At 46.0% G+C, this 26,779-nt stretch overlaps 1 protein-coding gene across 1 annotated transcript in view; it reads left to right on the top strand.

Annotated features, from left to right (window-relative positions):
* The window catches only part of LOC139279609 (mucin-6-like), a 288,296-nt gene that overhangs the window by 146,760 nt on the left and 114,757 nt on the right, over positions 1-26,779 (top strand). Inside the window, exon 17 of the mRNA XM_070898725.1 lies at positions 758-820. Coding sequence (XP_070754826.1) covers positions 758-820 — 63 coding nt within the window. The remainder of the gene's footprint in view (positions 1-757; positions 821-26,779) is intronic.

Below are 26,779 nucleotides of genomic sequence, written 5' to 3'. Positions count from 1 at the left end.
TCGTGAAATTCAGCTCTTTGTAGTTTTTTTCCAGGCGGACCGGAAGTCGGGTGCGGAAGTGGGGCGGTAAGCAGAAGATTGACCACAAAAGGGGTGGAAGTGGAAGCAGGATGGAGTCTCTGCCGCTGTCATTCATCAGCGGAGCGGTGATGATGCCATGACGCATGTGCATCACCACGTCTCTCCGCTAAAGGGGAGAGCCACTGCAAGCTCTGCGAAGGTTCTAGTTAGGTCCACTGGGCCACCAGGGAGGGTTTCGGCTGGGCCAGCGGCCTGGCACCCAAAAGGAGGTGCCAGCCTGCCTGTTAGCGGCCCGGCTGAACCCGGGGCCATAATTGTCCGGCTGCTCTGGAAGTCAGCCCACAGAAAAAATAAAATCGCGGCAGTGTGCCCTCCCCTTGAAGGGCTGCCGTACAGCCATGTCCCACACACTGAAAACAAGGTGCACCGACAGAAAATGCTGTCGGGGGCACCGCGTAGTGGATCGAAGATTTTTTGTGCTGAATTTAGATGGAGGTGCGGGAGAGCAGCAGTGCGCCCTTTGATGACACACTTAGGACGGGTCGGCAGCAGTGGGGCGGAAGTGGGGACCGCCAGAAAAACCACCAAGGTGCATTTCGCTAGTGCCGGCCATTGGACGCCACCGTGTGGTCGCCGCTTTCAGGCGGTAAGAAGCCTTTTTGGGAGGCTGAATTTCGGCCCCAAAATATTTGCAAGTCCAATCACAAATGATTGAATTGAATTTTTCTGTTAAAAGGTTGTTACAATTGCAGCACAGATGAGTACTATGATGCTGGCCAGCAGTGCTGTGTGCCATGTAGTAAGTATAAAAACCTTTTTTGATGTTTGATTCAAAAAAAAATTGTCTACTTCCAAATCTGCTGGTAGGTAAATACATATATTATTTTAATATATAAAAAGGTTAATCAAAATCCTCTTCTGCAAGTTGAATGTAAAGAGATGAAAAAGGAACGTACTGAACATGATCATTATCGACTATATTAATGAACAAGACTAAACTCTGATGCAGACCTGAGCACCGATTTCCTTAACTTAACGTAGGGTTTTTCTGATCGGTACTTACGGCTCTGCACTGTCCATTTTTTTTTTTTTAAATCCGTGCTGGGGAAAATCACTTAAATGGCAAAAAATGGCACGGAAATCAGTTTTCATCCACACCCGCGCCAAAAAATCTGCCGTACAAAAAATCCAGCGCTGACAGCCGCCGCCGGCGTACAAACTTTGAGGAAAGTTGCAAAATCAAGATTGCTGCAAAGAAATCAATGGACGCCAAAAAAACGGTGCCCACTGGTGGCGAAAATTGAACCCGAAGTTCCCTGAGCTCTGCGTGCCTTTGTTTAAGGTCAACATAATCCCAATTTTTTGCTGATTGTAAAATAAGGATGAATAATAATGTCTGTAAGCAATGTTTGATGCTTGCATTTACCTGCTGGATCCGGCTGTACACGCCTCCCTACAACTGCCGGGTTTCCCAAGCCCTGGAAAATCTAGCCCGCAGCCTCATTTAAATATTATAATACTGACCTGCCTCTCGAGAGCGGGTTACTCATCTGACCCTGAAACCCGCCCAGGTTAAACTGTAAGTAGACACGATTGCAGCAGTTTGGGGACGGATTTCCCATTATTAAAAATCTGCCCATATTGGGGGGTTAAAATTCCTCCCTTTCCCCCAACCCCTTTAAATCCCAAAGCAGATTCAAGCCAACTATACTTCAGTGGTAAACTCCACTTCAGGCCAACCATCCACTGAGCAGGATGAGTCAGTTCAAAACTGAACACAATTAGGTAGAGGAAGTTATTCTGCCACTGTGCAGATAGTAATGAGATTAATTCTGGAGAACAGAGCAGAAAGGGGAAGGAAATTAAAAATCACTTCTAAATAGGACTGAGGATTATGAGATGGGCATAATTGATTACTTGACAACCCGGTATTCTGCTTTCAAAGGTGATGGGATGATTTTGTACGTTCCTCACTCATACCATCAATTGTACCTTTTCCAGCATGACGACTAACCCGATCTGGCCTATATGTGACTCCAGACCCACAGCAATGAGCAATGTGGTTGACTCTTAAATGCCCTCTGAAATGGCCTAGCAAGCCACTCAGTTGTACTAAACGGCTACGAAAAACAATAATAAGAATAAAACTGGACGGACTATCCGGCATCAACCACAACACGGCTTCGGACACGACAAAGGCACACCCAGCCCAGTCAACCCTGCAAATTCCTTCTCCCAAACATCCAGAGAATTGTGCCAAAATTGGGAGAAATGTCCCACAGACTAGTCAAGCAACAGCCTGACATAGTCATACTCACAGAATCATACCTTTCAGTAAATGTCCCAGGCTGCTCCATCACCATCCCTGGGTATGTTCTGTCTTACCGGCAGGACAGATCCATACAGTCAGGAGGGAGTGGCTCTGGGAGTCCTCGACATTGACTCCAGACCCCATGAAGTCTCATGGCTTCAGGTAAAGCATGGGCATGGAAACCTCCTGCTGATTAAGAACATAAGAAATAGGAGCAGGAGTAGACCATTTGGCCCCTCGAGCCTGCTCCGCCATTCAATAAGATCATAGCAGATCTGATCTTGGGCTCAACTCCACTTTCCTGCTCACTCCCCATAACCCTTCATTCCTTTATCACTCAGAAATCTGTATATCCCCAACTTAAATATATTCAATGACCCAGCCTCCACAACTTTCTGGGGCAGAGAATTCCACAGATTTACAACCCTCTGAGAAAATAAATTCCTTCTCATCTCAGTTTTAAATGTGCGACCGCTTATTCTGAAACTATTACCACCTACTGCCCTCCCTCAGCTGATTAATCAGTACTCCTCCATGTTGAACACCACTTGGATGACGCACTGAGGGTAGCAAGGGCACAGAATGTACTCTGGGTGGGTGAGACTTCAATATCCATCACCAAGAGTGGCTTGGTAGTACCACTACTGACTGAGCAGGCCGAGTCTTGAAGGACGTAGCTACCAGACTGGGCCTGCAGCAGGTGGTGAGAGAACCAACACGAGGGGAAAAACCTACTTGACTTCGTCCTCACCAATCTGCCTGTCGCAGATGTATGTCCATGACAGAGTATTGGTAGCAGTGATCACAGCACAGTCATTGTGCAGACGAAGTCCCGTCTTCACATGCTCCATTGTGTTGTATGGCACTACGACTGCGCCAAATGGGATAGATTCAGAACAAATCTAGCAGCTCAAAACTGGGCATCCATGAGACGCTGTGGGCTATCAGCAGCAACAGAATTGTATTTCACCACACTCTGTAACCTCAAGACCCGGCATATCCCTCACTCTACCATTACTATCAAACAACCCTAGTTCAATGAAGAGTGCAGAAGAGAATGCCAGGAGCAGCACCAGGTGTATCTAAAAATGAGGTACCAACCTTTGGAAGCTGCAACACAAGACTACATGCATGCTAAACAGCAGAAGCAGCATGCTATAAACAGCTAAGCGATCCCATAACCTACGGATCAGATCAAAACTCTGGTGTCCTGCCACATCAACTCGTGAATGGTGGTGGAGAATTAAACAGCTGATGGGAGGAAGAAGTTCCATGAACATCCCCATTCTCAATGATGGCGGAATCCAGCACGCAAGTGTAAAAGGCAAGGCTGAAGTGTTTGCAACCCATTTTTAGCCAGAAGTGCCGAGTGAATGATTCATATCGGCTTCTTTCTGAGGTCCCTACCATCAGAGAAGCCAGTCTTCTGCCAATTTGATTCACTCCACGTGTTCCAGAATCAGGCACGCCTCTAGGCAAGCATTTCCAGTACAGATACAACAGTGGCATCAACCCGACAATGTGGATAACTGTCCAGGTATGTCCTGTCCACAAAAAGCAGGACAAATCCAATCCAACCAATTACCATCCCATCAGTCTACTCTCAATCGTCAGAAATGTGGTGGAAGGTGTCGTCAACATTGCTATCAAGTGGCCCTTACTCATCAATACCCGGCTCACCGATTCTTAGTTTGGGTTCCCCCAGGATCACTCAGCTCCAGACCTCATTACAGCCTTGGTCCAAACATGGACAAAAGAGATGAATTCCAGAGGTAAGGTGAGAGTGACTGCCCTTGACATCAGGGCAGCATTTGACAGTGTGCATCAAGGAGTCCTAATAAAGTTGAAGTCAATGGGAATCAGGTCTCCATTGGCTGGAGTCAATTCTAGCACAAAATTGTTGGAGGCCATTCATCTCGGCCCCAGGTCATCGTTGCAGGAAATTCTCAGGGCAGTGTCCTATGCCCAACCACCTTCAGCTGTTTCATCAATGATTTTCAGGTCAGAAGTTGGGATGTTCGCTGATGATTGCACAGTGTTCAGTTCCATTTAAAACTCCCCAGATAATGAAGCAGCCCACATTCAGCAAGGCCTGGACGACATTCAGGCTTGGGCTGATAAGTGGCAAGTATGATTTGCACCACACAAGAGCCAGGCAATTACTATCTTCAACAAGAGGGAGTCTAATCATCTTCCCTTAACATTCAATGACATTACCATTACTGAATCCCCCACCATCAACATCCTGGGGGTCACCATTAACCAGAAACTTAACTGGATCAGACGCATAAATACTGTGTTTGCAAGAGCAGGCCAGAGGCTGGGTATTCTGCGGCGAGTGTCTCGCCTCCTGACTCCCTAAAGCCTTATCACCATCTACAAGGCACAAGTCTATATTAACGACTTGGAAGAAGGGACTGAGTGTAACGTAGCCAGGTTTGCTGACGATACAAAGATGGGAGGAAAAGCAATGTGTGAGGAGGACATAGACAGGCTAAGTGGGCAAAAAATTGGCAGATGGAATATTGTAAAGTCCTTACTCTACAGTATGAAACCACACGATGCACATTCTGGGGACAAGGTCACTCTGTGACCTTAACTCTTTATTTACAGGACTCTAAAGACGATGACCCTGCTTGGGACCTCCTTTTTTTATACCTATGTGATCAGGTAAGGAGTGTCTCCCACAAGTTCACCCCTTGTGGTCAAGGTGTGCATCTAGGTTGAGTGTATACAGTAATGCAGTGGTGTTACATTGTGGTTAAATACATGACATCACGTCCCCCCACAAAGTCTTATTTGGAATCATAGGTTTAGTCTTTCAGGTGGTCTACGCTCCCTCGTGGAGCGCTGCAGTTGAGGCTCTGGTTGTTGGACACTGATGTGAGTGTCTGTTACCTGTGGTGATTCCGGCCTGTCCGGGCTGACCGCAGGGACTGTGTATTCATCTGATTGCTCTTGTTGCTCGTTCACTGGCAGTGTTGTGAGCTCCATTTCGTGGTCGTCTTCAGGTTCCTCCGTGTTGATGCTGAAACTTTTTTTTACTTGGTCCAGATGCTTATGGCATATCTGACCATTGTTGAGTTTTACCACGATGACCCTATTCCCCTCTTTGTCAATTACAGTTCCCTCAAGCCATTTGGGCCCCATGGCGTGATTGAGGATGAATACAGGATCATTTATTTCTATTCATCTCCCCCTCTATTTACGGTCATGGTACTCATTTTGTGACTTGCGCTTGCCCTCAATTATGTCGGTCAGGACTGGGTGAATGAGGGACAACCGAGTTTTGAGTGTCCGTTTCATTAGTAGCTCTGCGGGCGGAACCCTCGTGAGCGAGTGCGGACGGAATCTATAGGCCAGCAGGAGACGCGATAGGCAGCATTGTAGCGAGGGTCCTTGAATCCTGAGCATACATTGCTTAATGATTTGGACCGCACGTTCCGCCTGGCCATTGCAGGCTGGCTTGAACGGCGGAGTCCTGACGTGGTTGATGCCATTGCCCGACATATACTCTCGGAATTTGTAGCTTGTGAAACATGTGCCATTATCACTAACCAGGATGTCCGGCAAGCCATGGGTTGCAAAGATCGCACGTAGGCTTTCCACGGTGGTGGATGACTTGCATGAATTTAGAATGATGCACTCGATCCATTTCGAGTACGCATCTACCACAATAAGGAACATCTTACCCATGAACGGGCCAGCGTAGTCAACATGGATGCGTGAGCATGGCCTTGTGGGCCAGGGCCATGGACTGAGCGGGGCCTCCCTGGAGGCATTATCCAACTGGGCACACGTCGTGCACCTGCGAACACAGTGTTCCAGGTCTGAATCAATTCCAGGCCACCAAACGTCTAACCAGGCATTGGCCTTCATCAGCACAATGCCTGGGTGCTCGCTGTGGAGTTCCCTGATGAATGCCTCCCTGCCCTTCCGGGGCATAACTACTCGGCTGCCCCATCCACCCGTCTGTGAAATGGTCTGACCTCCTCAGGGCATGCTCCGTTTGCGGGCGCCCAATCCCCAGTCAGGACACATTTCTTAATCGGATAGGAGGGGATCTCTGTTTGTCCAGATTTTGATCTGGCGGGCTATGATGGGGTGGCCAGTGGAAACCTGCTGAGCGTGTCAGCGCAATTTTCAGTGCCGGGCCGGTGCCGGATGGAGTAGTCATAAGCAGTCAGCGTGAGAGCCCATCGCTGTATGCGAGCTGATGCGTTGGCACTGAACAACAGGGATGTTAATGGCTTGTGGTCCGTCTCTAATTCAAACTTCCTACCAAAGAGGTACTGATGCATTTTTTTTACACCATAGACACATGCAAGCGCTTCCTTCTCAACCATCCCATATCCTCGTTCTGCTTGAGCGCGCGACCTGGAGGCATAAGCCACAGGTTGTAGCTGACCCTCAGCATTGCCCTGCTGCAACACGCACCCAACCCCATAGGACGATGCATCACATGTCAGAACCAATTTTTTACAGGGGTCGTACAGGGTCAACGACTTGTTTGAACAAAGTACGTTTCGCGCCCGATCAAAAGCCCGTTCCTGACAGTCCCCCCAAAACCATTCGCAACCCTTACGCAGGAGCACGTGTAGCAGCTCCAACAATGTGCTCAAGTTCGGCAGAACGTTCCCGAAATAGTTCAACGGTCCCAGGAATGAACGCAACTCCGATGTGTTGTAGGGCCTGGGTGCTCGTCGAATCGCCTCAGTTTTGGATTCGAAGGACCGAATCCCATCTGCAGCAACCTTTCTGCCCAGAAACTCAACCTCAGGAGCTAAGAACACACATTTAGATTTCTTGTGTCGCAGGCCTACCCAGTCCAGTCGGCGTAGCACCTCCTCCAGGTTGTGGAGTTGTTCCTCGGTGTCTCGACCTGTGATGAGGATGTCGTCCTGGAATACGATCATTCCAGGAATGGATTTAAGCAGGCTTTCCACGTTTCGTTGAAAAATCGCGGCCGCTGGTCGAATGCCAAACGGGCACTTGTTATAAACGAAACAGTCCCTTGTGCGTGGTGATGGTGGTCAGTGGTTTAGATTCGTTGGCCAGTTTCTGGGTCATATAGGCTGAAGTGAGGTCCAACTTGGTGAATAGCTTGCCGCCTGCAGTGTGGTGAAGAGGTCCTCCGCTCTCGGGAACAGGTATTGATCTTGAAGGGACACCCGATTGATGGTGGCCTTGTAGTCGCCACAGATCCTGACACAGCCATCCGCTTTTAGGACGGGAACGATGGGGCTCGCCCAGTCGCTGAATTCAACAGGCAAGATGATGCCCTCTCGCAACAGCCGGTCCAATTCGCTCTCTATCTTTTCCCGCACCACATGCGGCACCGCTCTGGTTTTGTGGTGCACTGGCCTGGCGTTCGGGGTGATGTGTATCACTACTTTAGTGTCTTTGAAAGTCCCAACACCAGGTTGGAATAGTGAATCGAATTATTGCAGGACTTGTGAACACGAACTTCGCTCCACAGATGACATTGCATGAACATCCCCCCATTTCCAGTTCATCTTGGCAAACCAACTCCTCCCCAACAGTGCGGGACCATTGCCCGGGACAATCCAGAGCAGCAGCCGATTCAATAACCCATTGTGTGTGACAGACAACATTGCACTGCCTAGCACCGGAATGATTTCTTTAGTGTAAGTCCGTAATTGTGTCTCAATACGTGCTAATTTGGGTCTACTGTGTTATGCTCATCCTGTACTATGTGGGAAGTCAGGAACACTTCCGGTGTCCCTGACGACTACGTGTGCGGCAAGTGTGTCCGCCTCCAGCTCCTGACGGACCGCATTGCGGAGCTGGGGCTGCGGGTGGATTCACTCTGGAGCATGCACGATGCTGAGATTGACGTGAATAGCACGTTTAGTGAGTTGGTCTTACCACAGGTAAAGGGTCCACAGCCAGATAGGGAATGGACGACCAACGGGAAGAGCAGTGCAGGGGTCCCCTGCGGTCATCCCCCTGCAAAACAGATACACTGCTTTGGGTACTATTGAGAGGGATGACTCATCAGGGGAGAGCAGCAGCAGCCAAGTTCATGGCACCGCGGCTGGCTCTGCTGCACAGGAGGGCAGGAAAAAGAGTGGGAGAGCGATAGTGATAGGGGATTCAATTGTAAGGGGAATAGATAGGCGTTTTCTAACAATCTATCGACTCTGGATCAGTTCCTATGGACTTGAGGGTAGCTAATGTAGCGCCACTTTTTAAAAAAGGAGGGAGAGAGAAAGCGGGTAATTATAGACCGGTTAGCCTGACATCAGTAGTGGGGAAAATGTTGGAATCAATCATTAAGGATGAAATAGCAGCCCATTTGGAAAGCAGTGACAGGATTGGACCGAGAAAGCATAGATTTGTGAAAGGGAAATCATGCTTGACGAATCTTCTGGAATTTTTTTGAGGATGTAACTAGTAGAGTGGACAAGGGTGAACCAGTGGATGTGGTGTATTTGGACTTTCAAAAGGCTTTTGACAAGGTCCCACACAAGAGATTGGTGTACAAAATCAAAGTGCATGGTATTGGGGGTAATGTACTGACGTGGATAGAGAACTGGTTGGCAGACAGGAAGAAGAGAGTCGGAATAAACGGGTCCTTTTCAGAATGGCAGGCAGTTACTGGTGGGGTGCCGCAGGGCTCAGTGCTGGGACCCCAGCTCTTTACAATATACATTAATGATTTGGATGAAGGAATAGAGTGTAATATCTCCAAGTTTGCGATGACACTAAACTGGGTGGCGGTGTGAGTTGTGAGGAGGACGCTAAGAGGCTACAGGTTAGGTGAGTGGGCAAATACATGGCAGATGCAGTATAATGTGGATAAATGTGAGGTTATCCATTTTGGGGGCAAAAACACGAAGGCAGAATATTATCTGAATGGCGGCAGGCTAGAAAAAGGGGAGGTGCAACGAGACCTGGGTGTCATGGTTCATCAGTCACTGAAAGTGGGCATGCAGGTACAGCAGGCGGTAAAGAAGGCAAATGGTATGTTGGCCTTCATAGCTAGGGGATTTGAGTATAGGAACAGGGAGGTCTTACTGCAGTTGTACAGGGCCTTAGTGAGGACTCGCCTGGAATATTGTGTTCAGTTTTGGTCTCCTAGTCTTAGGAAGGACATTCTTGCTATTGAGGGAGTGCAGCGAAGGTTCACCAGACTGATTCCAGGGATGGCTGGGCTGTCATATGAGCAGAGACTGGATCAACTGGGCCTTTAATCACTGGCATTTAGAAGGATGAGAGGGGATCTCATAAAAACATAAGATTCTGACGGGACTGGACAGGCTAAATGCGGGAAGAATGTTCTCGATGTTGGAGAAGCCCAGAACCAGGGGACATAGTCTTAGGATAAGGGGTAGGCCATTGAGGACTGAGATGAGGAGAAACTTCTTCACTCAGAGAGTTGTTGACCTGTAGTATTCCCTGCCGCAGAGAGTTGTTGATGCCAGTTCATTGGATATATTCAAGAGGGCGTTAGATTTGGCCCTTAGGGTTAAGGGGATCAAGGGGTATGGAGTGAAAGCAGGAAAGGTGTACTGAAGGATTGATCAGCCATGATCTTATTGAATGGCGGTGCAGGCTCGAAGGGCCGAATGGCCTACTCCTGCACCTATTTTCTATGTTACTGGCTTTTAGTGGCCATAGCTTCTCAAATTGCTGAAAGCCCATGAGTGACTGGCTGGCCCCAGTGTCCAGCTCCATGCGTACAGGGATACCGTTTAATAAAACCCTCATCATCATTGGTGGCGTTCTGGTGTATGAACTGTGAGTATTCACCCCATGGACCCGCTGAACTTCGACGTCCATCAATTCGCCCCAAAAGTCATCCTGCCTCAAAGAACCCTCTTCTGATCCATCTGCCTCATATATTAGTCTGGTTGCAGACTTCCTGCACATTCGAGCTAAGTGGCCACTGAGATTGCAGTTCCTGCAAACAAACTTGAAATCTGCAAGATATAGCTGAGTGTTTTCCCCCACACCTTCAGCATGAGTTAAAGTTTCCATTGTTGGGAACAAGGGGACTATGGCCAGGCATTCCGTGCTGACTGTCCCTTTGACTGCTCTTAAATACCCTATTGGTGGGTGTCAATGGCCCCATCCTGGGCCGCATTGTCCACTGTGATGGCGAGAATGCCCATTCAGCCTGCCATTGTCTGTGTTGAAGTCCTGCTCTGGGGTCTATTGCTTCGGACTGCCCCTGCCTGCCTGCGGGGCTCTGAGTTGAATTAATGATGTTGACTCCCTGATCCATCGCTGCGTTAGAGGCAGAATTGCGCGCGTATATTATTTTTGTCTCTTCCTCCCCCGCCATGAAAGTTTGAGCCATCAATGCCGCCGCTTCCAAGGTCAAATACTTAGTCTCAATTAATTTGCGGAAAATTCCCGCATGACCGATGCCCTCGATAAAGAAGTCCCTTAGCATCTCCCCCCAGCAGGCGTCTGTGAACTTAGAGGCTGGCCAAACGCCGGAGGTCCGCGACGAAGTCCGGTATGCTCTGTCCTTCATGACGTTGGTGGGTGTAGAATCTGTGTTGGGCCATGTGTATGCTACTCGATGGTTTGAGGTGCTCCCCAATCAATTTGCTAAGTTCTTCAAACGTTTTGTCCACCGGCTTTTCGAGTGCTAGTAAGTCCTTCATGAGCGCGTAAGTCTTCGGTCCGCAGCTGGTCAAAAGATGAGCCCTTCGCTTGTCGGCCGCTGCATCCCCCAGCCATTCTTTCATAACGAAGCTTTGTTGAAGCCTCTAGACAAAATCGTCCCAGTCCTCCCCAACACAGTACCGTTCCTCCTCTGTGCTACCGGTGGCCATTCTTGTGGGTCGTGAATTCCCGTTTCTCGTCGCCAATGTAAAGTCCTTATTCTACAGTATGAAAGCACACGAGGCACATTCTAGGGACACGGTTACTCTGTGACGTTAACTCTTTATTTACAGGACTCATAAGACGATGACCCTGCATGGGACCTCCCTTTTTATACCTGTGTGATCAGGTAAGGAGTGTCTCCCACAAGTTCACCCCTTGAGGTCAAGGTGTGCATCTAGGTTGAGTGTATACAGTAATACAGTGGCGTTACATTGTGGTTACATACATGACAAGTATAATGTTGGAAAGTGTGAGGTCTTGCACTTTGGCAGAAATAAATCAAAGCGCAAGTTATTATTTAAATGGGGAAAGATTGCAAAGTGCTGCAGTATAGCGGGACCTGGGGGGGTACTTGTGTATGAAACACAAAAGGATAGTATGCAGATACTGTGTGATCAGGAAGGCCAATGGAATCTTGGCCTTTATTGCAAAGGCGATAGAGTATAAAAGCAGGAACGTCTTGCTACAGCTATACAAGGTATTGGTACACCTGGAATACTGCATGCAGTTTTGGTTTCCATATTTATGAAAGGATATACTTGCTTTTGAGGCAGTTCAGAGAAGGTTCACTAGGTTGATTCCGGGGATGAGGGGGTTGACTTATGAGGAAAGGTTGAGTAGGTTGGGCCTCTACTCATTGGAATTCTGAAGAATGAGAGGTGATCTTATTGAAATGTATAAGATTATGAGGGGGCTTGACAAGGTGGATGCAGAGAGGATGTTTCTACTGATGGGGGAGACTAGAACTAGAAGGCATGATTTTAGAATAAAGGGCTGCCTATTTAAAACCGAGATAAGGAGAAATTTCTTCTCTGAGGGTTGTAAATCTGGAATTCGCTGCCTCAGTGAGCTGTGGAAGCTGGGACATTGAATAAATTTAAGACAGAAATAGACAGTTTCTTAACCGATAAAGGGATAAGGGGTTATGGGGAGCGGGCAGGGAAGTGGAGCTGAGTCCATGATTAGATCAGTAATGATCTTATTGAATGGCGGAGCAGGCTCGAGAGGCCATATGGCCTACTCCTGCTCCTATTTCTCATGTTCTTATTAAGTCAGGAGTGTGATGGAACACTCTCCACTTGCCTGGATGAGTGCAGCTTGAGAACCTTGACACTATCCAGGGCAAAGAAGCCCATTTGAGGAGCACCTCATCCACCACCTTGAACATTCACTCCCTCCACCACCAGTGCACTGTAGCTGCGGTGTGAACTATCTAAAGGATGCACTGCAGCAACTCGCCAAGGCTTCTTTGACAGCACCTCCGAAACCTGTGACCTCTACCACCTAGAAAGACAAGGGCAGCAGGCGCATGGGAACACCATCATCTCTGAGTTCACCTCCAAATCACACATCATTCTGACTTGGCTGAGGCGTGGCTAGTTCTGGTGCACAAGTCTTCAACATTGCAGCCTGGATGTTGTTAGGGCCCATAGTCTTTGCTTTATCCAATGCGCTGAGCCGTTTCTTGATATCACGTGGAGTGAATCGAATTGGCTGAAGACTGGCTTCTGTGATCGTGGGGACTTCGGGAGGAGGCCGAAATGAATCATCCACTTGGCATTTCTGGCTGAAAATGGTTATAAACGCTTCAGCCTTGTCTTTTGCACTTGCATATCTGCCATCTGATGGTCTCTGCCATCATTGAGGATGGGGATAATCATGGTGCCTCCTCCTCCCATTAGTTGTTTAATTGTTCACAACTGAATATGGCAGGACTGCAGACCTTAGACCTTTAACCTAACCTGTTGGTTGTGGGATCGCATAACTGTCTCTAGCATGCTGCTTCTGCTGTTTAGCATACAGATAGTCCTGTGTTGAGGCTTCCTTGGGTTGGTACCTCCTTTTTAAGTCTATCTGGTGCATGCTCTTCTGCACTCCACATTGAACCAGGGTTGGTCCCCTAGCTTGATGGAAATGGCAGAGTGAGGGTTGTGATTGGAATACAATTCTGCTGGTGCTGATAGACCACAGTGCCTCATGGATGCCCAGTTTTCAGCTGCTGCATCTGTTCTGAATCTATCCAATTTAGCAGGGTGGTAGTGCTACACAATACGATGGAGGGTGTCCTCAGTGTGAAGATGGGACTTTGGCTCCACAAGGATTGTGCGCGGTGGTCAATGCCACCAATAGTGCCACGGACAGATGCATGTGCGACAGGTAGATTGGTGAGGATGAGGTCAAGTACAATATTTCCTCGTGTTGGTTCTGTCACTACCGGCTGCAGGCCCAGTCTGGCAGCTATATCCTTCAGGACTCGGTCAGTATTCATGCTACCGTGCCACGCTAGGTGAGATTTCATGAGGTCTGTAGTCAATGTTGAGGACTCCCAAGGCCACTCCCTCTCAACTGGTTACACTTGTGCCGCCACTTCTGGACATACCCAGGGATGGTAATGGAGGGGTCTGAAACATTTACTGAAAGGTATGATTCTGAGAGTATGACTAAGTCAGGCTGTTGCTTGACCAGTCTGTGGGATTGCTCTCCCAATGACTGGGCTGGGTGTGCCGTTGTTGTGTCTGGTGGTCGATGCCAGATGGTCCGTCTGGTTTTGTTTGTATTATTGTTTTTTGTAGCGGTTTAGCACAACTGAATGGCTTGCTAGGCCATTTCTGAGGGCAGTTAAGAGTCAACCACATTGTTGGGGTTCTGGAGTCTCATATAGGCCAGACCAGATAAGGCTGGCCAATTGACTTCCCTAAAGGACATTAGTGAACCAGATGGGCTTTTACAGCAATCCGGTAGTTTCATGGCCACCGTTACTGTTATTCCAGATTTATTTAAATAACTGGATTTAAATTCCCCAGCTGCTGTGGTGGGATATGAACTCACATCTTTGGATCATTAGTCAAGTCCACTGGATTAGGATATGTGCAGTAGAGTTTTATATGAGCTCAAGATTCTGGAGTGTGGAAAATGGGAAGCTGGCAAGGAGAGCATTGAAATAGTCGAGTCTGGAGGTACCAAAAGGACAGATGGGCTGCGGCTGGGTGAAGGCAGGTGGGGTTAGAGATGGAATTAGATATGAGCTCGGAAGCTCAGCTGAGGATCAAATACGACACCGTGGCTGTGAACAGTCCGGTTCAGCCTCAGACGATAAACAGGAATGGGGATCGAATCAGTGGCAAGGGTACAGAAATTGCAGAGGGGGCAGAAGATAGTGGCTTTGGTCTGCCCGATGTTTAACTGGAATTAAAGGGACCTTGGAGTGCAGGTCCACAGATCCCTGAAGGTAACAGGCCAGGTAGATAAGGTGGTTAAGAAGACGTATGGAATGTATTCCATACCTCAGCTAACAAAGGCAAGAGCAGGGAGGTTATGCTTGAACTGTATAAAACACTAGTTAGACCACAGCTGGAGTACTGTGTGCAGTTCCCCGGCCGAGTTTAAGTCAAGGTAGGATTTATTACAATTCTTTATTATTCAATTGTTTGGGTGCTTGGGTGCAGGTCCTTACTTACTTACCTGCGCCGATTTCTTAATTGCCCGTTCAGTAAGATTTGATGCAGTACTTTTATTTGTTACTTTAATTATTTACTTCACTTTATTTTTTTATTGAATTGTTATTACTGCTTGTGCTTTGTTTGGTAAGGACCTGTTTCTATTGGTGGAGGGGTCTATTACAAGGGGGCATAGTTTTAAGGTGGTTGGTGGAAGGTTTAGAGGGGGGGGGGGGGGCTTCTTTACGCAGAGGATTGTGGGGATCTGGAACTCACTGCCTGGAAGAGTGGTGGATGCAGAAACCCTCACCACTTTTAAGAGATGGTTGGATGGGCACTTAACGTGCCGTAACCTGCAGGGTTACGGACCTAGAGCTGGTAATTGGAATTAGATTGGATAATCTCTTGTTGGCCGGTGCAGATATGATGGTAAGTACTGCAGGGAATCGATTACGGCCAGGGTGATCTGGACTAGTTTCGATCGCCTGGATGGGTCGGGGAGGAATTTTCCCAAATTTTTTTTCCCTAAATTGGCCTGGGTTTTTATCTGGATTTTGCATCTCCAAGGTGATCACATGGCTCTGGTTGGGGTGGAGTGTAGAATGTTTCAGTGTAAGGGGTGTCGCAGTTGTGTGGGACAGACTGGTTGTGCTGGGTACTCTTTACCTTTCCACCATTGTTCATAGGTTTATATGTAACCTTCAGGGCTGCTGACGAAGGGCCGTGCAGCTCTTTGTCGGCCGGCATGGCCACGATGGGCCAAAATGGTCTCCTGCGCTGTAAATTTCTATGTTTCTATGTATCTATCTGTGCTCTTAGCTCATCCGCCTTATTCGCTATACTCCTTGCATTAAAGTATATACCATTTAGCACAGAAAGACTTCCTTGACGACAACTTAGTAACTCTTGTTTCCTCTGTCTTACAGATTCACTTTCTAAATTCTTGCTATCCAATTTCTGCTTTACTCTCTTCCTTATTGAATTTGTTCTCAGGTTCCCATCCCCCTGCCAAGCTAGTTTAAACTCTCCCTAACAGCACTAGTAAAGCTCCCCACGAGGATATTGGTCCCGGCACTGTTGAGGTGAAGACAGAACCAAAGCCTTTGTTCAACTGGTCTGCCATTTCTTTGTTCCCCAATATAAATTCACCTGATTCTGACTGCAAGGGACCTACGTTTGTCTTCACTAATCTTTTTCTCTTCACATATCTAATAGAAGCTTTTGCAGTCAATTTTTATGTTCCCAGCAAGCTTCATCTCATACTCTATCTTCCCCCTCCTTAATCTTCCCTGATTAAACCCTTTGTCCTCCTCTACTGAATTCTAAATTTCTCCCAATCCTCAGGATTGCTGCATTTTCTGGCCAATTTATATGCCTCTTCCTTGGATTTAACACTATCCTTAATTTCCCTTGTTAGCCACGGTTGAGCCACCTTCCCCGCTTTATTTTTACTCCAGACAGGGATGTACAATTGTTGAAGTTCATTCATGTTGTTGTGTATGGAGAAAGGGTCAGACTGAACACTAAGCTCAAAGTAAAGTGTGACCTTCGTCTTTTATTGCAGGTCTCCAGAGTGCCTCTCCAACCTGTGAAGCCTCCTTAAATACCTGTGCTCCCAAGGGATTATGGGATCCCTTGGGACTCCCAGGGCTGAGCCCTCTGGTAGCTGTACAGAGTAAATACAAGTCCGTATATATAACAACACTCCCCTCCCCGCCAAAGTCAATAGTGTAACTATTTACAATGTGAGTCGATCTGGGGCCCTTTTTGCCCTGGTTGATCGTCTCGGTGTAAAAGCTGGGGTTGTTGAATGGGAATATACTCTCTGGAGTTTAGAAGAATGGGAGGTGATATAATTAAAATATATAAGATTCTGAGAAGGCTTGACAGGGTAGATGTGGAGAGGCTGGTTCCCCTAGCTGCAGAGTCTAGAACTAGGGTCCATAGTCTCAGGATAAGGGGTCGGCCATTTAACTGATGAGTAATTTCTGCACTCAGAGGGTTTGGAATTCTTTCCCCCAGAGTGCTGTGGATGCTCAGTCGTTGAGTACATTCAGTGCTAATATCGATACATTTTTGGACTTTCGGGGAATCAAGGGATATAGGGATGGGGTGGGAAAGTAGAGTTGAGGTCAAAGATCTGTCATGATCTGATTGAATGACGGAGCGGCTTCAGGGGCCGTATGGCCTACTCCTGCTCCTATTTCTTATGTTCTTATGACTTCTGCGGTTTAGAATTATTGAAGGTGATAAATCCTAATTTGTACAATTTTTATGAATGATTAATTAGTGCATGTTACAATTGTGTAAAATTCCATCTCTGTTGAAGTTGCAGTTGTTCCCAGTGCTGGAAAGGATACAGTTGAAGTGTGCAGAGCACCAAAAGGTCCATTTTTATCAATGGATAATACCAGTTAACAAGTTAATGGGAAATCAGTTGTTCCTGATTAATCCCAAATTATACCTCAATTCTTATTCATTTGATAAGTTATTGAGTTCTGTCATTCAGAAGGCCCTTTAGCCAGTATACTGCACATTATTTTTCAAGCAATATTTGAGCACTACAGCCAGTAAAATCTGTTTGCTCGTTTTGTAATGCACATGAAAATATTTTTTTAATGCTGGGAAAAATGGATCCCACAGAGTGAGAACATGGCCATGTTAATATCGATCAGTGTAAGGGCTTTTCTTGTTACAATAATTGAGGATTGAGCTGTGAAAAAGTCTAATATTACAACTGAATTTAAATATAATTTCACTACTTTGCATTATCTGGATAAAGTAAAATTAAAACATTGCTTACTTCCGATGGTGCCTCCAAAGCCTAGTTCTTCTGAAAGACAGATTGTAATTTGAAATCTCTTTTCATTGGACAACCCTCTCATCACAGGAATCAATCTCGTAAACCATTGTTGCATCGCCTCTGAGGCAGGTATATTTTGCCTTGGGTACAGAGACCAAAACACTACACTGTATTCCACATATGGTCTCACCAAAGCCCTGTATAATTTCAGTAAAACTTCCTTACTCTGGTACACCATCCCTTGCAATAAATGCCAACATACCATGTGTCTTCCTCATTGTTTGCTGAACCTGCATCTGAACACCAACATTTCAGAGTTCCTCACCATTTAAAAAAATATTCAGTTTTCTATTCTTCCTACCAAAGTGATAACCTCACATTTCCACACAAAATACTCCATCTGCCACCTTCCTGCCTACTCACTTAACCTGTATATATACAGTTGCAGAAGCGTCCTCCTCACATCTGAATTTCCCACATAGCTTTAATAATAACGCAAGAATTATGAGGAGGAGTAGGCCACACAGCCCTTTGAGTCTGCTCCACCAGTCAATAAGATCATGGCTGATCTTCGACCTTAACTCCACTTTCCTGCCCAACCCCCATATCCCTTGATTCCCCTATAGTCCAAACATTTACCTATCGCAGCCGATTCCGCACCCACAGCCCTTTCATGTAGAGAATTCCAAAGATTCACAACCCTCTGAGTGAAGAAATTGCAACTCACCTCAGTCTTAAATGGCCGAACCCCTTATCCTGAGACTATGCCCCCTAGTTCTAGACTCACCAGCCAGGGGAAAAACCTCTTGGCATGTACTTTGTCAATCCACCTCAGAATCTTATATGTTTCAACGAGATCACCTCTCATTCTTCTAAGCTCCAGAGAGTATGGGGCCAATCTACTCAATCTCTCCTCATAGAACAACCCTCTCATCCCAGGGATCAATCTAGGGAACCTTTGTTGCACCGTCTCTGAGACATGTATGTCCTTTCTCAGATAAGCAGACCAAAACTGCACAATTCCAGGTGTGGTCACACCAAAGCCTTGTACAATTGTAGTAAGACATCCTTATTCTTGTACTCAAACCCCATGCAATAAAGGCCAACATGCCATTTGCTTTCCTATTTGCTTGCTGTTACTGCATAGAAGAGCTCTGTTTCCTGTACAACGACGACAGCTTAATGCGCTGAACACCAATATTTAATAGTTTCTCACCATCTAAAAGATATTCTCTGTTTCTATTCCTACAGAAGTGAATAGCCTCACATTTCCCCACATTTTACTCCACCTGCCACTTTATTGCCCACTCACTAAACTAGTCTATATCCCTTTGAAGGCTCTTTGCATCCTCCTTAGAGCTTACTTTGCCGCCTAGCTTTGCATCATCAACAAACTTGGATACATTGCACTTGGTCCCTCCATCTAAGTCATTAATATAGATTGTAAATAGCTGAGGCCCAAGGAATGACCCTTGCGGTACCCAACTATTTACAGCCTGCCAAAGATAAACTGTGAGGAGAATGCAAAGAGCCTGAAAAAGGATATTGGCAGCTTAAGAACATGGCAGGTAGAGTATTATGTGGATAAATGTGAAGTTTGGACAAATAGAAAAGCAGAATATTTTTTAAATGCTGAGATTGGGATATGTTGGTATTCAGGGGGACCTAGATGTCCTTGTATAACAATCACAGAAAGTTAACATGCCGGTACAGCAAGCAATTAGGAAATCAAATGGCGTGTTGGCCTTTATTACAAGAGGATTTGAGTATAAGAGTAAAGGCATCTTACCACAATTATATAGAGCCTTGGTAAAACCACACCTGGTGCACTGTGTGCAGTTATGGTTTCCTTATGAAACAAAGAAATGCCACGATGGTTCACTAGACTGATTCTTGCTATGAGGGGATTGTCCTATTGTGTAGACTATGCCTATATGCCCTAGAGTTTGGAAGAATTAGAAGTGATGTCTTTGAAATATATGAAAACATTTTAAGAGGCTTGACAGAGTAGATGCTGAGAAGATGTTTTTCTGGCTGGGAGTCTAGAATGAGGGGGTCACAGCCTCAGAATTAGTGGCCGGCATTTTAGGACTGAGACGAGGAGAAATGTTTTCACTGAGAAGGTTGAGAATCTTTGGAATTCTCTACCGCTGAGAGCTATGGATGCTCAGTCATTGAGTATATTCAAGACCGAGATTGACAAAATATTGGATAATAAAGAAATGAAGGGATATGGGGATAGTGTAGGAAGGTGGAGTGGAGGTAAAAGGTCAGCCATGATCTTAATGAATGGCGAAGCAGGTTCGAAGGGCCTACTCCTGCTCCTATTTCTTATGTTCTATTCATTTGATGAGACAACTTAAAAAATTCCAAGACCCTTGGGTCGCCATTGCACAGCACCTCAACTTTAAAATTCTCACCATCAACGTTAAAATTCCTTCATGGCCTTACTATATTCATAACAATCTCCATTACTTTACTCTCTCCATGACATACTCATTTATACTCAATCCTGCTTGTACATCGCTCTAGAAGCTTCATCTACATTGTCAGCTGTAACTCAGTTGGTTGGACTCTCATGTCTGAGTCAGAAGATTGAGGGTTCAAGTCCCACTCCAGAGACTTGAACAGAATAATCTAGGCTGACACACCAGCGCAGCCCTGAGGGACTGCGGCACTGTCAGAAGTGCCATCTTTTGAGAGAAAGTTTGAATTGAGACCCCGTCTGCTCTCTCAGGTGGACGTAAAAGATCCCATGGCACTATGTCGAGACCAATATTTATCCTTCAGTCAGAATCACTAAAAACATAGAAACAGAAAAAACATAGAAAATAGGTGCAGGAGTAGGCCATTTGGTCCTTCGAGGCTACACCACCATTCGATAAGATCATGGCTGATCATTCCCTCAGTACCCCTTTCCTGCTTTCTCTCCATACCCCTTGATCCCCTTAGCCGTAACGGCCATATCTAACTCTCTTTTGAATAGATCCAATGAACTGGTATCAACAACTCTCTGCGGCAGGGAATTCCACAGGTTAACAACTCTTTGGGTGAAGATGTTTCTCCTCATCTCAGTCCTAAATGGCCTACCCCTTATCCTAAGACTGTGTCCCCTGGTTCCGGACTTCCCCAACATCGGGAACAATCTACCCGCATCTAACCTGTCCCATCCCCTCAGAATCTTGTATGTTTCTATGAGATCCCCTCTCATCCTTCTAAACTCCAATGTATAAAGGCCCAGTTGATCCAGTCTCTCCTCATATGTCAGTCCAGCCATCCGGGGAATCAGTCTGGTGAACCTTCGCTGCACTCACTCAATAGCAAGAACGTCCTTCCTCAGATTAGGAGACCAAAACTGAACACAATATTCCAGGTGAAGCCTCACCAAGACCCTGTACAATTGCAGTAAGACCTCCCTGCTCTTATACTCAAATCGCCTAGCTATGAAGGCCAACATACCATTTGCCTTCTTTAGCGCCTGCTGTACCTGTATGCCAACTTTCAATGACTGATGAACCATGACACCCAGGTCTCGTTGCACCTCCCCTTTTCATAATCTGCCACCATTCAGCTAATATTCTGTCTTTGCGTTTTTGCCACCAAAGTGGATAACCTCACCTTTATCCACATTATACTGCATCTGCCATGCATTTGCCCACTCACCTAACCTGTCTAAGTCACCCTGCAGCCTCTTAGCGTTCCTCTCACAGCTCACACCGCCACCCAGTTTAGTGTCATTTGCAAACTTGGAGATATTACACTCAATTCCTTTATCCAAATCATTAATGTATATTGTAAAGAGCTGGGGTCCCAGCACTGTTCCCTGCGGCACACCACTAGTCACTGCCTGCCATTCTGAAAAGGACCCGTTTATCACGATTCTGCATCCTGTCTGCCAACCAGTTCTCTATCCATATCAGTATATTACCAATACCATGTGCTTTGATTTTGCACACCAGTCTCTTGCCTTTTGAAAGTCCAAATACACCACATCCACTGGTTCTCCCTTGTCCACTCGACTAGTTACATCCTCAAAACATTCCAGAAGATTTGTCAAGCATGATTTCCCTTTCATAAATCCATGTTGACTTGGACCGATCCTATCACTGCTTTACAAATCCGCTGCTATTTCATCCTTAATAATTGATTCCAACATTTTCCCCACCACTGATGTCAGGCTATAATTACCCACTTTCTCTCTCCCTCCCTTTTTAAAAAGTGGTGTTACATAAGCTACCCTCCAGTCCATAGGAACTGATCCCGAGGCGATAGACTGTTGGAAAATGATCACCAATGCATCCACTATTTCTAGGGCCACTTCCTTAAGTGCTCTGGGATGCAGATTATCAGGCCCCATGGATTTATCGGCCTTCAATCCCATCAATTTCCCTAACACAATTTCACTCCTAATAAGGATATCCTTCAGTTCCTCCTTCTCACTAGACACTCGGTCCCCGAGTACTTCCGGAAGGTTATTTGTGTCTTCCTTCGTGAAGACAGAACCAAAGTATTTGTTCAATTGGTCTGCCATATCTTTGTTCCCCATTATAAATTCACCTGAATCTGACTGCAAGGGACCTACGTTTGTCTTCACTAATCTTTTTCTCTTCACATATCTATAGAGAGAAATGAGGTCATGCATTCGAGCCAATAGTGCTTTTCGACCATACTTTAGTGCCTCAGCGAGTATTTGTTCAACTGGTCCACCATTTCTTTGTTCCCCATTATAGACTCTCTCTCCTGCGACAATTGGAACTGGTGCTCTCCACTCAGCCATCCTGTGACAGTTGGAACTGGTGCTCTCCACTCTCCTATCCTGTGAGAATTGGAACTGGTGCTCTCCACTCTCCCATCCTGTGACAGTTGGAACTGGTGCTCTCCACTCTCCTATCCTGTGACAATTGGAACTGGTGCTCTCCACTCTCCCATCCTGCGACAGTTGGAACTAGTGCTCTCCACTCTCTGTCCTGTGACAGTTTGAACTGGTGCTCTCCACTCTTCCGTCCTGTGACAGTTGGAAATGGTGCTCACCACTCTCTGTCCTGTGACAGTTGGAACTGGTGCTCTCCACTCTCTGTCCTGTGACAGTTGGAACTGATGCTCTCCACTCTCTGTCCTGTGACAGTTTGAACTGGTGCTCTCCACTCTCTCTCCTGCGACAGTTTGAATTGGTGCTCTCCACTTTCCCGTCCTGTGACAGTTTGAACTGATGTTCTCCACTCTCCCGTCCTGTGACAGTTGGAACTGGTGCTCTCCACTCTCCCGTTGGTGTAGGAGGGAGGGCTTTAGTTTCCTGAACAATTGGGACCGCTTCTGGGGTAGGTGGGACCTGTACAAGTCGGACAGGTTACACCTCAACAGAGACGGGACCAATGTTCTCACAGTGGTTTTGATAGGGCTTTAAACTAGCTTGGCAGGGGGATGGGAACCCAGGAGAGGGCTCTGAGCGAGTTAAGGTGGGTGAGAGCTCAGATGAACAGAACCCCAAGAAAGAATGCAAAAGGCAGGAGGCAACAGAGCAGAGTAGCACTGGGGTAAGTGTAAACCACAAGGTGAAAGGAAGGGACAATATGTGTGAATATAAAGGGACTGCAGGTGGGGTCAAAACTAAAAATCATGGTTTAAAAACTAGTATTAAAACACTACCTAAACGCATGCAGCATTCGAAACAAAGTAAATGAGTTGACGGCACAAATCATTACAAATGGGTATGATTTGGTGGTCATTACTGAAACGTGGTTGCAGGGTGACCAAGACTGGGAATTAAACATACAGGGGTATCTGACAATTCGGAAAGATAGACAAGAGGGGAAGGGAGGTGGAGTAGCTCTGTTAATGAAGGATGATATCAGGGCAGTTGTGAGAGTCGATATTGCCTCTAATGAACAAAATGTTGAATCATTGTGGGTGGAGATTAGAGATAGTAAGGGGAAAAAGTCACTGGTGGGCGTAGTTTATAGGCCCCCAAATAATAACTTCACGGTGGGGCGGACAATAATCAGGGGAATAATGGAGGCAAGTGAAAAAGAAACGGCAGTAATCACGGGGGATTTTAACCTTCATATCGATTGGTCAAATCAAATCACACGGGGTAGCCTTGAGGAGGAATTCATAGAATGCATATGGGATTGTTTCTTAGAACAGTATGTGACAGAACCTACAAGGGAGCAAGCTATCTTAGATCTGGTCCTGTATAATAAGTCAGGAATAATAAACGATCTCCTAGTAAAAGATCCTCTCAGAATGAGTGATCATAGTATGGTTGAATTTGTAATACAGATTGAGGGTGAGGAAGTAGTGTCTCAAACAAGCATACTATGCTTAAACAAAGAGGACTACAGTAGGATGAGGGCAGAAGTAGACTGGGAACACAGACCAAACGGTGGCACAATTGAGGAAAAGTGGAGGACTTTTAAGGAGCTCTTTCATAGTGCTCAACAAAAATATATTCCAGTGAACAAGAAGGGCAGTAAGAGAAGGGTTAACCAGCTGTGGATAACCAAGGAAATAAAGGAGAGTATCAAATTAAAAACTAATGCGTATAAGGTGGCCAAGGTTAGTGGGAAACTAGAGGATTGGGAAAATTTTAAACGACAGCAAAGAATGACTAAGAAAGCAATAAAGAAATGAAAGATAGATTACGAAAGTAAACTTGCGCAAATCATAAAAACAGATAGCAAAAGCTTTTACCAATATATAAAACGGAAAAGAGTGACGAAAGTAAATGTTGGTCCCTTAGAAGATGAGAAGGGGGATTTAATAATGGGAAATGTGGAAATGGCTGAGACCTTAAACAATTATTTTGCTTCGGTCTTCACAGTGGAAGACACAAAAACCATGCCAAAAATTGCTGGTCACGGGAATGTGGGAAGGGAGGACCTTGAGACAATCACTATCACTAGGAGGGTAGTGCTGGACAGGCTAATGGGACTCAAGGTAGAGAAGTCCCCTGGTCCTGATGAAATGCATCCCAGGGTATTAAAAGAGATGGTGGATGTTATAGCAGATGCATTCATTATAATCTACCAAAATTCTCTGGACTCTGGGGAGGTACCATCAGATTGGAACGCCTCTGTTTAAAAAAGGGGGCAGACAAAAGGCAGTTAACTGCAGGCCGGTTAGTTTAACATCTGTAGTGGGGAAAATGCTTGAAGCTATCATTAAGGAAGAAATAGCGGGACATCTAGATAGGAATAGTGCAATCAAGCAGACGCAGCATGGATTCATGAAAGGGAAATCATGTTTAACTAACTTACTGGAATTCTTTGAGGATATAACGAGCATGGTGGATAGAGGTGTACCGATGGATGTGGTGTATTTAGATTTCCAAAAGGCATTCGATAAGGTGCCACACAAAAGGTTACTGCAGAAGATAAAGGTATGCGGAGTCAGAGGAAATGTATTAGCATGGATAGAGAATTGGCTGGCGAACAGAAAGCAAAGAGTCGGGATAAATGGGTCCTTTTCGGGTTGGAAATCGGTGGTTAGTGGTGTGCCACAGGGATCGGTGCTGGGACCACAACTGTTTACAATATACATAGATGACCTGGAAGAGGGGACAGAGTGTAGTGTAACAAAATTTGCAGATGACACAAAGATTAGTGGGAAAGTGGGTTGTGTAGAGGACACAGAGAGGCTGCAAAGATATTAAGATAGGTTAAGCGAATGGGCTAAGGTTTGGCAGATGGAATACAATGTCGGAAAATGTGAGGTCATCCACCTTGGGGGAAAAAAAAAATAGTAAAAGGGAATATTATTTGAATGGGGAGAAATTACAACATGGTGCGGTGCAAAGGGACCTGGGGGTCCTTGTGCATGAATCCCAAAAAGTTCATTTGCAGGTGCAGCAGGTAATCAGGAAGGCGAATGGAATGTTGGCCTTCATTGCGAGAGGGATGGAGTATAAAAGCAGGGAGGTCCTGCTGCAACTGTACAGGGTATTGGTGAGGCCGCACCTGGAGTATTGCGTGCAGTTTTGGTCACCTTACTTAAGGAAGGATATACTAGCTTTGGAGGAGGTAGAGAGACGATTCACTAGGCTGATTCCGGAGATGAGGGGGTTAGATTGAGTAGACTCGTTGGAGTTCAGAAGGATGAGGGGTGATCTTATAGAAACGTTTAAAATAATTAAAGGAATAGACAGGATAGAGGCAGAGAGGTTGTTTCCACTGGTCGGGGAGACTAGAACTAGGGGGCACAGCCTCAAAATACGGGGGAGCCAATTTAAAACCGAGTTGAGAAGGAATTTCTTCTCCCAGAGGGTTGTAAATCTGTGGAATTTTCTGCCCAAGGAAGCAGTTGAGGCTAGCTCGTTGAATATATTCAAATCACAGATAGGTAGATTTTTAACCAATAAAGGAATTAAGGGTTATGGGGAGCGGGCGGGTAAGTGGAGCTGAGTCCACGGTCAGATCAGCCATGATCTTGTTGAATGGAATGGCGGAGCATGTTCGAGGGGCTAGATGGCCTACTCCTGTTCCTAATTCTTATGTTCTTATGTTCTTATTAATGTTGGGCAAGTCGAGAACCAGGGGTCACAGTCTAAAGATAAGGGGTAAGCCATTTAGGACCGAGATGAGGAAAAACTTCTTCACCCAGAGAGTGGTGAACCTGTGGAATTCTCTACCACAGAAAGTTGTTGAGGCCAATTCACTACATATATTCAAAAAGGAGTTAGATGTAGTCCTTACTACTAGAGGGATCAAGGGGTATGGCGAGAAAGCAGGAATGGGGTACTGAAGTTGCATGTTCTGCCATGAACTCATTGAATGGCGTTGCAGGCTCGAAGAGCCAAATCGCCTACTCCTGCACCTATTTTCTATGTTTCTATGTTTTTCTATTATAAATTCACCTGAATTCGACTGCGAGACCTACGTTTATCTTCACTAATCTTTTTCTCTTCACATATCTATAGAAGCTTTCGCAGTCAGTTTTTATGTTCCCGGCAAGCTTCCCCTCGTACTCTATTTTCCCCCTCTTAATTCAACCCTTTGTCCTTCTCTGCTGAATTCTGCTTTTTCTGGCCAATTTATATGCTTCTCCCTTGGATTTAACACGATCATTAATTTTCCTTGTTCGCCATGGTTGAGCCACCTTACCCTTTATTTTTGCTCCAGACAGGGATGTACAATTGCTGAAGTTCATCTATGTGATCTTTAAATGTTTGCCATTGTCTATCTACCGTCAACCCTTTAAGTATCATTTGCCAGTCTATTCTAGCCAGTTCACGCCTCAAACCATCGAAGTTACCTTTCCTTAAGTTCAGGATCCTTTTTTCTGAATTAACTATGTCACTCTCCATCCCAAGAGATTAATGTGCAAAGTTAAAGCACATGGGATTGGGGG

Source organism: Pristiophorus japonicus, chromosome 14, assembly GCF_044704955.1.
Source record: "Pristiophorus japonicus isolate sPriJap1 chromosome 14, sPriJap1.hap1, whole genome shotgun sequence".
NCBI lineage: Eukaryota > Metazoa > Chordata > Chondrichthyes > Pristiophoridae > Pristiophorus > Pristiophorus japonicus.
Note: the sequence above shows the minus strand (reverse complement) of the source record. Positions and strands in the feature narration are given on the sequence as shown.